Source organism: Pleurodeles waltl, chromosome 2_1, assembly GCF_031143425.1.
Source record: "Pleurodeles waltl isolate 20211129_DDA chromosome 2_1, aPleWal1.hap1.20221129, whole genome shotgun sequence".
Lineage (NCBI taxonomy): Eukaryota > Metazoa > Chordata > Amphibia > Caudata > Salamandridae > Pleurodeles > Pleurodeles waltl.
The window spans coordinates 350,330,642-350,347,665 of NC_090438.1; the positions used below are offsets into that span (position 1 = coordinate 350,330,642).

Below are 17,024 nucleotides of genomic sequence, written 5' to 3' on the forward strand. Positions count from 1 at the left end.
CCCTAACAAAGCCATGGCGTTCCTGAATGCCCTTGAGGCGAAAGCAGGGCCCTGGTCCGAGTGGAAAGCCACAATTGCATATGTGCAGATAAAGACTTGCAAATCTTTAACAGTTCGAGCTTTAGCCGAGCATTGTGGCCACACCCAAAGTAATCTGGAGCAAGAGTTGACTTTGACTAAGATGTATTTCTATGCAATGTCCAGTGTTAGGGTACCACATTGGTCCAAGTACATACATTGTAATGGTTTGTTTGATATTAAGAGGGGTGCCTGGGGTGGGTGTTTGACGGTGGACGCCTTAATTTGTTGGCAGATATCACAACAAAGGACATACTGCTTTGTCTGTTTGTATAGACCTGGCCACCAATAACGTGCTTGCAATACTGATATTGAAGCTGCTACACCAGAATGGGCGGAGGTAACCCCCTCATGTGCTGCTTTAATCAACTTTGGTCTTAGGTTTTTATTTGGAATTACTCGAACCCTCATGCCTGGTATTTTTACTTCTGTGTCAAGGAAACCTCCCATTCGGTAGGAGTATTTAGCAGGAAATGCTTTTGGAAAGGGCATGCCTTCAGCCGTGGCTTTCACGGCAGACCATAAGTCATTGTCCGGTTTAGTTCTAGAACGAGTTACTGCAGCAATACAAGTCGTAGCTACTACTGATTTGGCTGCTTCAACAGTGTATTCCCAGCAACGTGTATTCCAACACGCTGGTGTCCAAGTGTATGTACAACATGGACATTTGGTAGTGTTGCCTTTAGATCTGCTACCTTCCCCCACAGAAGTCTGTGTTTGATGGTGTTACCTTTGGAATCTCTGAACCCATTCTGACACCAGTAAGGCAGATATTCATTGAAGGACTGGACACAATAGCACGAATCACAGACAATCAGTGTTAGCTGGTCAGGATCCATATGTTCCAGTGCCATCACCAGAGCCTTAAGCTCTGCCAGTTGTGCAGTGCAATCCCCTAGGGTTTGCGTGAAAGTATGTTGTGGATAGAATTTATTACCCTTCATATAGCCACTTACAACTGCGCAAGCAGCAGAATATTGATGCTTTGTGCCTATCGCAGGTTGTGCTGAGCAATCGGTGTACATGACTTTGATACTGATCAATAGGCAATGTATTTTCCGGAACTGGGTATTCTAGTTCATATTGCAAAAAAAATTGAGTTTGTAACTTTGGGTCAAAAATGTAGTCAACATCAGTGGCTGTCAAAGACGTTGCCCATTGAATCCAACGTGGATGTAATGCTTTAGCGTTTGAAACGCTGCCTTTGGTAACAGCCTCAAGGGCTGGAATTGGAGATACGACAATAACGCGTTTCCCCTGGGCAAGTGGTCTTTCTTTAATGACAGCCATCTGAACAGAAGAGAATCTTCTCAGTGGGAGTAAAGCGTTGTTCTGCTGCTGAATACAAATGTGATTTGTATGCAATCAGGACCGTCTCACCCTCATTGACAGTTACATAGGTGAAACCAATGACACCAGCAATTACTCAGATGACCAGATGTTTTTTATTGTCCCTCGTCTGTAGGTGTGGTGCTGTAAGCATGTCTGTTTGCAAAGCTCTAAGAATGTGTGTGTGTTCGACTGTCCACAATTTACTGGAAATGTCAGGACGTATTAAGTCATTTAAGGGTTTTATAAGTGATGCATAATCTGGAATATAAATTCTGCCAAAATTTAGGAAACCGAATAGTGATTGGAGGTTTTTTTTAATGGTATTTGGAGGTTGTAACTGTGCACATTTTTCTACAAAATGTGGCGCTAGGCTCTTTCCTTCATTTAATAGCTCGTATCATAAAAATAGGACGATGAGGAAAGCTATTTTTTTTTTAAATAGAATTTATAGCCAAATTCGGCAAATCCCACAACAATGCAGGCTACCAGTCTTAGATGTTGCAGTAATTTATCATCCGTGAGATTGATATCATCTACATAGGACAATGGTTCATGGTCAAGGTCATGCAATTTTGAAGTCACACGTGCCACGAACAATCCTGGACTGTTCTTATACCCCTGTGGTAAACCACAGATTTTTTTCTGGGAGCCTAGTGCGCTTAAACTTGTTAGGTCTCTACTCTCAGGCGGTATGTTTTGGCAGAAAAACCCATTGGAAATGTCCAGTGTTGTTTTGTATTTTTTTGCTCCCTATGTTGTTCATAAGTACTGTGCTATGAGAGTTTTGTATAGCAATTGTGCGTGTATGACTGTTTAAGTGTCTGTAATCTAAGACTATTCTGTATGAATGGTCTGGTTTAGCTACATGGAATAAAGGATTATTCATTGGTGAGACAGGGTTCGATTACGCCCTGCTACTCTAGTTGTCTGAGGATTTCCCTCACAGGTGCTTTAGGATCATGTTTTTTTGGATACTGTGGTTGAGGTTGGGGTTGATTTTTTATTGGAATTACATGATGGGTGAATCTTTATCCCACCCTACGTGGTTGCGCTATAACATGAGGGCCTGCACCAATGCCCAATCGATGGCGTAGGATTCTGCAAGCTCATTGGGAACAATAGGCGAGAAAGAAGGTTTGATAACATCTTCCCCATATGGGCAAGTACGGAAAAATTCAGGTGGCCAATCCCTTTCAGCCAGTAGAATAACATATATGTTTACGACGCGGTCCCAAAAGATTGCGTCTATCGTGCGTTCAATGACACATTAGACAAAGACATTATCCCTCATACCTGAGCAAGAGGCCTGTAGTCTACATAAGCAGCTGCAGCAAAGAACTCAGCAATCAGCATACAGTTGTGGTCATCTGGCTGGAATCTCCCTCTAACGTACATGGGTCAAAGTAGTGTTTTTACAATAAAACAGCTGATGTTCCAAGAAAGGATCCCCACGTAAGACTGTGTATGTTTCTGTGAACATTAGCGACAAAGCATACCACTTTTGCCGGCAATCTATCTTTACTGCAGCCTTGAGAAAAGCACTGAGTGAAAGAAATGTCTTGTTTAAGAACGCAGTGCTGGGTTAGGCAAAGAACAGCTAGATAGAGAAAATAAAACAAGACCGCAAATGGGGCTATTGTTAAAATATAAAACAAAGCTGAATAAAATATATCTGGGTTAAAGTGCACAGGGGAAGGCTTCATTTGCTAAAAAAACGTGTGAAGCTATAAGTAAAATGGCTACACAACAGTACGAGTGCAGATTGTTTTAGATGGTAAAAGGAGACAATTACACAGACACTTGCAAACTAAAAATGGTATTGGCCCACCCTGAATGGCAGGTAATGCCAGTCGTATTACAGAACAGGTGAACAAGTTACTTACCTTTGGAAATACACTTTTTGGTGGATGCCATATCTAACAACGGATTCCTCACCTTTAGAATATCCTGAGGTGCCAGACTGGATCTGGCAGATTTGTCAGCATAGCCCCTGCATGTTAGTAGGTGTCATGTGCAGCTCTGCATCAACTCAACCCCCTCAGGAAGTGACGAGTGGCGCAGCACATAGGAACAACCCCAGCGTACTACAGTCAATTTCTTTCTGGACATGGTACATGTCCTCAGATCAAATCTGCAGTTAGAAAGAGTATCTACGAGAATGAGCAATACTGAACTTGCTCTTATGAGGGGTACTTCTCACTGTAGATTGCGCACCTTTAGAATAGATATCAAATCAGTACCTTCCGGGTGGTGGATCTGTGAAATGACTCAGTACAACGAAGACTACAGGACTGAATAGCTAGAACACCTTTCTCAGCAGACCTCTGGAAGTCAAGGCAGCAGTACCTACTGAGCATGTGCTCCGATGCCTATGTTGTGGTCTAACAAGTATCCAGGACAGGCACTCTGCATGCTAACACAGCAATAGCAACCTTTGCCCTAGTGGGAAGAGCTCTCACTCATTCTGCAGGCTGCATCTTGGCCTATACATAGCAGATCCTAATGCAGACAACTACCCACAAGGACAAATTCCATTTCTGTACTGACTTGCCCAAAAGAAACCCACAAAGGGAGGATTCATCCATCCAATGGTCTTTGATAGGTTCAATGTAAAAGCTCAGCACTTTTGGGGTCACAACAATAGAGTATTCCCTCCTCTTTCGATGGTCCAAGTGGGGGAAGTATTGGTAGAAAGGCCGTTCAGGTCCTTAGTCCCAGTTTGTCAGGAAAGAAGATAATGTAGAGCGGCGGCACTGATAAAGCATGACAAGCTTACGCTATCGCGATGAGTAAGACGGTCTTCCTGGTCAGATGTACAGGACAGCTGTGTAATGGCTTGAAAACGGTGCCTATAAGAAAGGTAACAAGTAAATTGAGGTCTCACTGCAGCATCACATAGGGTTTAGGGGGAAACATATGGACCAAACTTTTGAGAAAATGCATCATAATGGGTGATTTAAACAAGGGCGGTTTGTCCTGTAAATGCAAAAAGCCCAAAAGGGCTGACAGATAACCCTTGAGTGTGCACTACAAGTCATTGCCGGAACAACAACTGAACAAACAGTAACATGACCGACCATTTAGCTTGTAATGATTCCATATTACCAGAGCCACAAACTTGTCCCAACGTCCTGTGTGAACATATTTTGTAGAAGGTTGCCTGGCTGCCAGGATGACATCCAGTACTTCCGAAGGCAGAATGGATGCAGTCAACTGTCAACGCTCAGACTCCATGCATAGAGATGTAGATTGCACAGGCCTGGGTGAAAGACCCTGCTGGCTGCTGCGATAGAAGATTCTCCTGAAGCAACAGCCCACTGGAAGGCAGATGATCATGCACAGAAGTTATGGGTATGACACTCTCCTTGCCCAATCTGAAGCCTGTGGGAAAACCCTGGCCCAGTTGTTCCCCATCTTCTTCAGAATTTGGAACAGACGGGAGCAGTGGGAAGACATACAGTAGCTTCGTACTCCACTCCAGGTGGAATGTATCTCTGATCAAGAGCAGTCTTGGGAACTCCAGTGTGCAAAATTGCTAATGAACAAGTTATCTACCTTCAGTAAGGCATTATTTGTTAGAGACTTTATCTAGCTGCAGATTCTTTACCTTTAGAATTTCCAGACATCAGCTTGGAATCTGGAACTTTTGCTGAGCAATGCCCCTGCCCATGCCATCGGTTGGCATAGTTCAAATCCACGTGCCATCGGCAGCATCATTACAGCCATCTGTGACATCACGGGTGCCTATGAAGGCACCACCCAGGCGCACATACATCAGTACTTTTCCACAAACCTCCAGAAGCTCAGAGCCACAGAAATAACCAACAGTTTTGTCTGTGCTAAAAAGCTAGGGCCCTGAAAGGGACAATCTCTAGCCCTAGAAAAGGAGTCCACAGAGCGGGGAGGCATGGTTGGGTGTAAACAATCTGCAGGTAGATAGTGTCTCTACCACATAATGCGTTACTGAAGGTAACTAACTTTTTCATCTGACAGAGACTTCAGGCTGCAGATTCCTTACCTTACCTTTAGGATAAATACGCAAGACATAACCACCTGGCGGTGGGCTGTGGACAAATTCACCTCACACTTAAAACTCCTGCCTGACCGAATGGGCAAAGTGCTTGTCTCTGTGGACCTAATTGTCTAGGCAGTAGTTTTTGGCAAACGTGAGCAGAGAAGCCCACGTTGCAGCCTGACAGATGTCCAGGACTGGTAAACGTCTTGCTAATACAGTGGGAGCTGCTTTGCCCCTGGTAGAATGAGCTCTCAAGCCCTCAGGAGGTTGCTTCTTAGCCAGAGCATAGCAGATTTTTATGCAGAGAACGACCAAGCGCAAAATTTTTGCTTCTGCACTGGCCTACTTTTTTTTGCTTCCATGTACCTCACAAAAAGTTGGTCATCCACCCAGAACTCTTTTGTGTGGTCAAGGTAGAACGACAATGCTCTTTTTGGGTCCAGTCGACGGAGTCGCTCCTCTTCCTTAGAGGGATGCAGGGGAGCAAAGAAGGTGGGAAGGGCGATGTTCTGACCCAGGTGAAATGGGGTCACTGTAGGAAAGTACCATCTTGCCTGGCATGTTACCCCCATTTTTCACTGGATATATGTTGTTTTAGTTGTATGTGTCACTAGGACCCTGCCAGACAGGGCCCCAGTGCTCATAAGTGTGCCCTGAATGTGTTACCTGTGTTATGACTAACTGTCTCACTGAGGCTCTGCTATCCAGAACCTCAGTGGTTATGCTCTCTCATTTCTTTCCAAATTGTCACTAACAGGCTAGTGACCAATTTCACCAATTTACATTGGCATACTGGAACACCCTTATAATTCCCTAGTATATGGTACTGAGGTACCCAGGGTATTGGGGTTCCAGGAGATCCCTATGGGCTGCAGCATTTCTTTTGCCACCCATAGGGAGCTCTGACAATTCTTACACAGGCCTGCCACTGCAGCCTGAGTGAAATAACGTCCATGTTATTTCACAGCCATTTACCACTGCACTTAAGTAACTTATAAGTCACCTATATGTCTAACCTTTACCTGGTAAAGGTTGGGTGCTAAGTTACTTAGTGTGTGGGCACCCTGGCACTAGCCAAGGTGCCCCCACATTGTTCAGGGCAAATTCCCCGGACTTTGTGAGTGCGGGGACACCATTACACACGTGCACTACACATAGGTCAATACCTATGTGTAGCTTCACAATGGTAACTCCGAATATGGCCATGTAACATGTCTATGATCATGGAATTGCCCCCTCTATGCCATCCTGGCATTGTTGGCACAACCCCATGATCCCACGGGTCTGTAGCACAGACCCGGGTACTGCCAAACTGCCTTTCCCGGGGTTTCACTGCAGCTGCTGCCAACCCCTCAGACAGGTTTCTGCCCTTCTGGGGTCCAGCCAGGCTTGGCCCAGGATGGCAGAAGAAAGGACTTCCTCAGAGAGAGGGTGTTACACCCTCTCCCTTTGAAAAAAGGTGTCAGGGCTGGGGAGGAGTAGCCTCCCCCAGCCTCTGGAAATGCTTTCATGGGCACAGATGGTGCCCATTTCTGCATAAGGCAGTCTACACCGGTTCAGGGACCGCTCAGCCCTGCTCTGGCGCGAAACTGGACAAAGGAAAGGGGAGTGACCACTCCCCTGACCTGCACCTCCCCTGGGAGGTGCCCAGAGCTCCTCCAGTGTGCTCCAGACCTCTGCCATCTTGGAAACAGAGGTGCTGCTGGCACACTGGACTGCTCTGAGTGGCCAGGGCCAGCAGGTGACCTCAGAGACTCCTTCTGATAGGCTCCTTCAGGTGTTGCTAGCCTATCTTCTCTCCTAAGTAGCCAAACCCTCTTTTCTGGCTATTTAGGGTCTCTGCTTTGGGGATTTATTTAGATAACGAATGCAAGAGCTCATCCGAGTTCCTCTGCATCTCTCTCTTCACCTTCTGCCAAGGAATCGACTGCTGACCGTGCTGGAAGCCTGCAAAACTGCAACAAAGTAGCGAAGACGACTACTGCAACTCTGTACCGCTGATCCTGCCGCCTTCTCGACTGTTTTCCTGGTGGTGCATGCTGTGGGGGTAGTCTGCCTCCTCTCTGCACTAGAAGCTCCGAAGAAATCTCCCGTGGGTCGACGGAATCGTCCCCCTGCAACCGCAGGCACCAAAGAACTGCATCACCGGTACCCTGGGTCTCCTCTCAGCACGACGAGCGAGGTCCCTTGAATCCAGCAACTCTGTCCAAGTGACTCCCACAGTCCAGTGACTCTTCAGTCCAAGTTTGGTGGAGGTAAGTCCTTGCCTCCCCACGCCAGACTGCATTGCTGGGAACCGCGTCTTTTGCAGCTACTCCGGCTCCTGTGCACTTTCCGAGGGAATCCTTTGTGCACAGCCAAGCCTGGGTCCACGGCACTCTAACCTGCATTGCACAACCTCCTGAGTTGTCCTCCAGCGGTGTGGGACTCCTTTGTGCCACTTCGGGTGAGCACTGTTTCACTCCTCTTCGTAGAGCCTGTTCCGGCACTTCTGCTGGTACTGCCTGCTTCTGAGAGGGCTCCCTGTCTTGCTGGGCGCCCCCTCTGTCCCCTGACGCAATTGGCGACATCCTGGTCCCTCCTGGGCCACAGCAGCATCCAAAAACCCTAACCGCACGACTTGCAGCTAGCAAGGCTTGTTTGCGGTCTTTCTTCAGGAAAACACTTCTGCACGACTCTCCACGGCGTGGGACATCCACCCTCCAAAGGGGAAGTTTCTAGCCCTTGTCGTTCCTGCAGAATCCTCAGCTTCTACTGTCCAGTAGCAGCTTCTTTGCACCCACAGCTGGCATTTCCTGGGCATCTACCCCCTCTCGACTTGGTCGTGACTTTTGGACTTGGTCCCCTTGTTCCACAGGTACCCTCGTCTGGAAATCCATTGTTGTTGCATTGCTGGTTTTGGTCTTTCCTGCAGAATTCCCCTATCACGACTTCTGTGCTCTTTGGGGAACTTTAGTGCACTTTGCACTCACTTTTCAGGGTCTTGGGGTGGGCTATTTTTCTAACCCTCACTGTTTTCTTACAGTCCCAGCGACCCTCTACAAGGTCACATAGGTTTGGGGTCCATTCGTAGTTCGCATTCCACTTTTGGAGTATATGGTTTGTGTTGCCCCTATCCCTATGTGTCCCCATTGCATCCTATTGTAACTATACATTGTTTGCACTGTTCTCTAATACTATACTGCATATTTTTGGTATTGTGTACATATATCTTGTGTATATTTGCTATCCTCATACTGAGGGTACTCACTGAGATACTTTTGGCATATTGTCATAAAAATAAAGTACCTTTATTTTTAGTATATCTGTGTATTGTGTTTTCTTATGATATTGTGCATATGACACTAGTGGTACTGTAGGAGCTTCACTTGTCTCCTAGTTCAGCCTAAGCTGCTCTGCTAAGCTACCATTATCTATCAGCCTAAGATGCTAGACACCCTATACACTAATAAGGGATACCTGGGCCTGGTGCAAGGTGTAAGTACCCCTTGGTACTCACTACAAGCCAGTCCAGCCTCCTACAGTCACAACCTTAGGGAGAAAAGAGGCATGAGTGAGAAGCACTCCTTTGTCCGAACACATGGTGAGATACGGAGGTTTTGATGAGAGAGCCTGCATCTAACTCACCCTTCTGGCAGATGTTATTGCCACTAAAAAGGCTGTCTTCATGGTGAGCAGCCAGAGGGGACAATTGTGCAAAGGCTCAAAGGGAGCACACATGAGAAAAGTGAGAACCAGATTTAATTCCCACTGAGGCATGATAAAAGGCATAGGAGTAAACATATGTACAAGCCCTTTAAGGAATCTGTTTAGAATAGGAGATTTGAATGAAGAAGGCTGACAGGGCAGCCGAAGAAAAGCTGATAAGGCAGAAAGATAACTTTTGAGTGTGCCCAATGCAGATCCCTGCTGGGAAAGGGACAAAATAAAGAGAAGGATATCAGAAAGAGTAGCACAAAGAGGATCAATAGATCTTTCTGTACAATAATATACAAAGCGTTTCCAACTGAAAGTGTAGAATATCTTGGTGGAGGGACCCCTGGCTGCCAGAATAACTTTACAGACTTCGGGAGGAAGGTCGAAGGATGTCAACTGCTGCCACTCAATCTCCACGCATGAAGGTGCAGAATTGCGGTTGGGTGAAGAACCTTACTCTGGTGCTGCGACAGATGATCTTCCCAAAGGGGCAGCCTGACTGGAAGATCAATACTCATTTTCAGATACTCAGGATACCAGACTCTCTGTGCCAGTCCGGAGCCACCAGGAATACTTGGGCCCGGTCGTTCCTGATCTTGAGAACTCTGGACATAAGTGGTATGGGCGGAAAGGCGTACAGGAGGCCTGAGCTCCACTCACGTTCTCTTTGGAGGCAAACAGATCTAACCAAAGCTCTCCCCACTGCTGAAAGAGTCCTTGTGCCACTTCCGGATGGAGACGCCCACTCGTGATCCATTAGACGCTGACGTCTGAGTTTGTGCGCCTGCATATACCTGGTGCAAGCCGTTACCAACATCATCCTCTTTCATTCTCAGGCCAGTTTGTAGCCTGCCATTTTTGGTGTGGACATTGCACACAGTTTGAATATTTAGAAATCGTCATAAAACCAACAAAATTTGGAAGAGGAGCTCCAGATCCACATCAGATGACGCAGAAAGAAAGGAACTAACGTAAACGCGGAAGGATGGTGCTTATATGCATCTCTGCTCTGTTACTTTAGGGGTGGTAAGGCATGACCACAGTGCCACATGATGCTACCTACCGGTGCACAGTAGCACTACTAAGAAAAATCTCTGGATCCAGTCTCGTGCATGGGGAAAGTCTAAAGCTGAGGAACATACGGTCAGAAGTATCCATCAGAATACATGTTCTTATACATATAGATGATGTTGGGAAAGGACTGACACTGATTTGAAAGGAACTGGACAGACCTGGTAATGCCTCTGGCCTGAAGGCAATAGAGCTTAATCCGGCTTGTTTCCTCTCACTGAGCACGGGATGTGAAACAAGGATTTGGAAATAGCACATGGCCTATCCCAGAAAGAAATATGTTAAAATATCTGGGGATCAGGGTGTAAAGGGAACCAACCAATGTAATACCAGGGAGCCTAGACAGGGCAATGACCTCTTCCAAGTCATTGATACCTTTCTGGAAAAGTTGCCACTTTTGTCGATTGGACGAGGAGCACTTTCTAATTTGGTTTTGCTACCATGCATGCTATATTTTTTCACAATATTCTACTAAAACTTAAGAAGCCTTTTTTTCCCCTAAGACCTGACCAAGCTACTGACAGAGCTAATGTGGAAGGCAGAGAAGATGCAGTCTTGTGCTGGAAAAACTATGCCTGCTCATTGTTGAAGGTGGCCTGGAGGCCCTATTTTCGAGTTATACTATATGGCAGCTCCGTTTTAATGGCCGGCGGCATGGTTTAATGTAGGAGAGGGTACCATAGCTGGCATATGTACATAGCGGAAATAGCTCATCATCTGTTACTGAGCACATATGTAATTACTACACATAAATGAAACCCAGCTACTACTTCTCAAGACAGCGAAATATGACTAAGAACGTACTTGCAAAGAAAAGCCAATTGAATACTGTACACTCCTGAAAAGGAGTGCACACAAGTTTAAACAAATCACAGTCACAGCAGATAAGACCAGGGGGCAAACTGTACGGCATGGTTACAACACAGAACCTTGTGGAGCTAACCAAAACATACAGCCCTGTGTTAATTCCTTACAAATACAGCATTCAAGAAAGGTCATGAAACACACAAGGGTGAATACAGAGACAAAGCTTAAAAATGACAGAGCACTGAAGATATTCCTTACATGGGACCATCAACACTGAAGAGTTTTCATGTTGTACAAAGCCATTATGGAAACACAAAAGAAAGACTTGGGACACCAGTTGGCTAAATGGGATGAAGAGCTGGGTGAGGAAATGACACATGGGGAATAGATACTGCCCCTTCAACCGGTAGCTGAGGGACCTAAAAATGTCAGACTCAAGCTGCTACAGTTTAAAGACATACATTGCACTTACATGACCACGGCTCACATATAAGCTATGTTCCCAAACATAATATACACCTACCCTAGATGCAGAGATGAGGGTACTTTCTTCAACCACATGGTGTGACCCAGTGGTAAGATTAAAAAATAATTAGTTAGTGAACACCATGCAAATAACAGAAATAGCAGGTTAACAATATCTAACAAACCCCAAGAAATGCCTTGTAGGATTAATGACCAGACCAAAGATGGATGAATCCAGCTACAAATTCACCAATCTGGACCTAGCTTTAGCAAAAAGAACACTAACCATGAATTGGAGATCACCCAAGCTCTTGATTTTATGAAGTGGAAAAGTTACTTATACAAAACAGCACAGGCGAAAGCCAAACTAAAATGAAAACAAACAGATAATCTGTAGTGATAGATTGGGAACCCCTGTCACTAGATACAGCACCTACATCTGACAATAAGCCCCCATGAATGAAAAAACATATGGAATACATCCACACAAGGCTCGACGACTCCTTGTTGCTCAGTGACGTGTAAACACACCTTTCTGCTCCCCAAATATCAGAACAACCTCGAAAGGTTAAAGCACCTGCCGCACAGATGTGATGATCACACACCCCTCAACTAATGCAAACCTTGGCTATATTGTTCACAGTTTGTTAAGTATTATGATATGTTTTGCTTTTCCTAAGATTTAACAATTGCTTACTCAGATTATCTTATGAAAGTCAATGCTGGCTTAATGTACCATACTCTGTAACTTATTGTCGGCATGATTAAATGTACAACAGAATGATGAACAAGTAATGAGTAAACATCTAAAATGTATCAACTAAAAAAAGTTTCCACATCCAGCCTGGCACCTGGAGGAGATTCTGCAGTCATCTAGGAGTTAAGTCAAGCAGGCCAGTCATCAATCAGCATAAAGTAAAGAGAAGTAATGTAGTTTAAAGATGGTAGGCATAGAAAGGACAACGATTTTCCTGAACTCATAAAAATCCCCAAAAATGCATAAATAATAATGCTGAAAAGCAGACTTGGCAGACATCATTTCTGGCACACAACAGAACTGTGGATTATCAAACTGACACATTTGTTGTTATGATCCTGGATTGAATTGTTTGCACGAACAAAAAAAATCCCTGTATCATTACCAACTGTCAATTTTTTAACATAATAGTGCTTTCGCTTAAAAATCAAAAGGCTAGTGAACTGTCCAAAGCTTTAATTAACAAATACAACTCTAATATCTTACCCTTGATTTCTTATTTGGAGTATAGGCTTTGGAGTTGCTGAATATTAACCGAACATCTTTTCCAAACTCAAGTGGAGTAGTGTAAATCCCTGCTTCCAAGTTTGCTTTCACAGTGCCGAAGTCCATTGGAGTCTCTATGAGATCACGATAGTCCTGTTGGAAACATTTAAAAAGCTCATCATTCAGATACGTATATTAAGTACACACATTTTAGATGGTGCTTTATATCATTACAATTTGATTAAACAAGACCTCACATTTCACCATAGTTGCAATATAAACATAAAAATTAAATCCCTTTGTTCAAGTTATTAATATTGCAAGAGAAAGCCCCCCCGCTGTGTGTTTTTTGGGAGGCGATGTGCTGAGACTGGAGGAGGTCACATGTATAGGGCGTTTATTGGTGATCTCAAAGACAAAAAAAGTGTGGCACACTTCTTAGATTTCACCCTCATCCTGGCTAAAAGGACCACAACGATGAAGTGGAAGCTTCCACAGCCCCATCTACTGAGGTCTGCCTCCCTAAACTCTCTGAATGTCTAGAAGGGCAAAGACCACAGCCCTGCACAGAGAAGGGGCCAAAGTCTTACACTGCTCTTTCATGGCCCACAACAGGGAAACAACTCTAGGGTTGAGTCTTCTATCATCCACCTTCTCGCTATTCAAACAACGACGTAAGCCGAGCCCACCATGGTGCCTTCAGACCCATGGAATTACCCAGGAACATTAAAGGGTAGCTTCAGTTGCCCCTTACAACTGCTAGGCTCGATCTGATCCGATGCATAATGGCCCCTACCTTTTCACTTCCTCCTCTTCGCCAGCGCTCATCCCGCTTACCTGCTCTAAGGTTATACTCCATATAGTTTGAGTACCCCTAGGACTCATACAGATGTGTCATCATTACCCTCCATCAGCATGCCACCTTCCTACCACTGATGCCCTCCCTTCTACTCCATCACCTGAACCTCAGGATGGGGTGGGGAGCCAACCCTTACCCACGTGTTAACTTAATCCTTGCATGAATGTGTGACCTATCAAAATGTAGATATGCTGTGCTCTCCTCTTGTTTATGTATAGAAGAAACCCATTAAGCAGTTAAAAAAAACACCCTAGTGACCTTATATGCTACATTGGTTGTCAAAAGGCGCATTCACCATGCTGGAGCTTTAGTCTTCAGGTTTATTTTCTTCAATGAGGCCTGGAGCTCAGCATTTCCAAGGCTCTGAAAGACTGACTAGCCTACCTCTACATACTAAATAAGTATTTGTTTAATGAAAAGAAAAACTTAGTAGGCATGTAACATTACTTGCCAGTGCTAGTTTTCTAAATCAATCCAACTGCACACATCGGTATGCTTCACTTGAGCTCTTTCTCACTCATGTTCCCAAAAGGGGACTTGAATTTTCTAACAGTTTGACCTTCCATATTTCCTACATATGTTTTTACTTCCATTTACTGCCAGAGCAAGCAAGAGCCACAGGGAAGGCATAATGCATTTACAAAGACCTTTGTGTCTATTCCCTTTTTTGAAAACATAGAACGACCAAACCCAACAAAAAATGAAAATAAAGTTCAAAGGTACTGGAGGGAAAGCATAGTGTTCCATGCAAAGTTTAAATTGTTCACTGCTGGTGGATGGCTCAATGCAAATACTTGCATAAAAGTCAAGAACTCGTATCCCACCAGACAGTATGGAGATATTTTGCCCTGTCTGAATCCATCACTGTTTATTCCCTCACACACTAATGCATTCAATCTATTTCTCCCATATTTCATTATTTCACAAGACATATGTTGAATAGGTAAAGATACTGAATGGGCTGTGCTTATGGCATATTAGTGATGCATGGGTTATTGCTGGAGGTCAAAGGGCCCTGAAATTATGATGCAGACAGAAGTAAAAAAGCCACTGTCTAATTAATGTGCAAGTGTTCTCCAGGATTTGTTTGCAGTATTTAGAAATATCTAATATTTCACAACACCTTTATACTTTTTGATATTCATACAAAGTTAGTACGTTTTTAAAAGGCTGTTGGGGTCTCATGATTTACTCAATGTTATAATTGAGTTGTAACTGATTTTTTTGTTCTATTGCTCTTTGCTAGGCATGCACTTGGATGTCACTCACAGAATGTTCTGTAAATGTAGGCGACTTGACTGCAAAACAAAAACAAATTGCAAAGGGAATGATATAGTATCCATCATCAGAACTAACTTCACATTCTTTGAAAGGAGATTATTCACTCTGCAGAAACTCTACCCTTGAAGAATACATAGCAAAAAATAATAAAGTTGGCTTAAAAGGCTTTCAATGAAAGAGAAATCAAAATACTCACAAGGGTGCTGAAGTAGAATAATTACTGGTTGAGAAACTTTAGTCTAATTTGCTTCCTTTCATATCTCTTGTAAATAAATAAATAGGTGGGGCTGTGCTATTGATTGTAGTATTGGTGGTGTTGCCGGTATTGACAGTGGTGTAAGCATTGGCTGTGGGCATAAATAATGGTGGTGATTGTACTAGTTATGGTACTGAAATTATGAGATAAAGAAGTGAATGTGATAAAGCGTGGTGGCTGAGTGTACTGACAGCCAACAGCAGCATTGCCAAAATTCACTGTATATTTTAAAAAGTTGGTAACAAACGGTGTGGACAAATATAAAGCAGACTGTAGACAAACCTAAAACAGTCATTAAGTCAAAAAAGTAATAGATGGACTTTAAAATACATTGGTGATAAGGAAGTGCAAAGATTAATGTGAGACTGAAAGAGAAAAATATGATAGATGACTGAAAAATAGATGAATTAATTACAACTATCTTTAGGTCAAAAACTGAGTAGCAAAGGTACACATGGAAAATGGGTTTCTGAAAACCACACAGTAATGCTTCTTCTGATCGGTACCCTCTAACTTACTGCAGTTCTCTAACCATGTTGTCCTCCATCTGGCATCAGAACACTATCAGTTGCACAGCTGAGCAAGCTAGTACTCCCTGTAAGTAACCTATGAATTTCACCAGTAAAAAAAAGACAAAGCTGATATCGGCAATAGACAATAACTTCAGGGAATGTATAATATATTTGACAATCTATTTGGCTAAACATTACTGAATGTAATTAATGTGTTTTTCTAAAGGTTACTTTTCCTGCAGAATCCTCAGAAATATTAATTTGCAAATTAAAAAGTCACTTATTTCTGGTAACGTTATTTCTTGTAGATACTCTTGTAGGAAGCTGGCCTGGTGTGTGGTGAGCAACTATGGTGGTATTACCTTATATCAGGTCCAGGTATCCCCTATTAGTGAGGTGTAATCAGTGTCTAGGAAGCCAGGGTCTCTAGAGGTAGCTGTGGGTGAGCAGCCAAGGCTTATCTAGGAGACATGCAAAGCATATGCAATACCACTTATAGTCTCACAGCACTTACACACATGAAAGAACCACACAGTGTTACAAAAATAAAGGTACTTTATTTCAGTGACAAATATTAAAATACTATATAGGCAATACTCTACTATCAGGTGAGTAAACACACTATTATGTACACCTTAGTAATAACAAATGGTCATGGAAAGCAATAGAAAATAGTGGAATAATAGTAAACAATTGAGACCCTAGGGGGAGACCAAACCATAAACTAAAAAAATTGAATGTGAAAGTCAGACCCCCCCCACCTCCTCCCAGGTAAGTGAAATCTGTAGAGGGGAGCTGGAGGAACTAGGAATCCCAAAACCTAAGTACCAGAGTGCCCCCAGTGACCAGGAGAGAAAAGGTAAGTACCTGGTGTTTACCAAAATCACAGAGAAACTTTGTAAAAGGACTGTGCAAGACCCAAACAAGACTGGAAGAAAAAGAAGATTGATCCAGACGGAAGAGTACCTGAAATTGAAGGGGACTAAGTCCAGTTCCAGTTGGACTGCCCAGTTTGGGCAGGAGCCACTACCCACCCTTCTGGAGATGCAGGACCAGGTCGACAGTGAAGGGCAGGAGTTGGCTATGTAGTGCAGGAGAAGAGTTCCAGGAGTGACGAAGTCAATGTCCCACGTCGGAAGAAGAGTTGCAGTCTGTTAGTAGTGTGGAAAAACAAACCAACAAGCCTTGGCTAAGACAAGAGTTACAGATGAAGAATTGCAGAACTGCTGGGGACCAGGAAGGTTCGATGGGACTCAACCCAAGGAGGGGAGCCCAATGCGACCCTCAGCATTGAGGAGAGCCAGAAGTCGAGGATGCAGCCCCCACAGGCAACTCACAGGCAGCAGGCACAGAAGTCGCAAAGACTCACTACCTCCAAAGTTGGACAGCTGGTAGAGGGGACCAAGGGG

General features: G+C 44.1%; 1 protein-coding gene across 2 annotated transcripts in view; it reads right to left on the reverse strand.

Annotated features, from left to right (window-relative positions):
* The window catches only part of BRWD3 (bromodomain and WD repeat domain containing 3), a 993,456-nt gene that overhangs the window by 137,638 nt on the left and 838,794 nt on the right, over positions 1 to 17,024 (reverse strand). Inside the window, exon 36 of one of the 2 annotated variants that reach the window (XM_069212579.1) lies at positions 12,708 to 12,860. In XM_069212579.1, coding sequence (XP_069068680.1) covers positions 12,708 to 12,860 — 153 coding nt within the window. Of the gene's footprint in view, positions 1 to 12,707; positions 12,861 to 17,024 lie in introns of those variants that run through there. The other variant, XM_069212580.1, reaches the window with a different exon arrangement.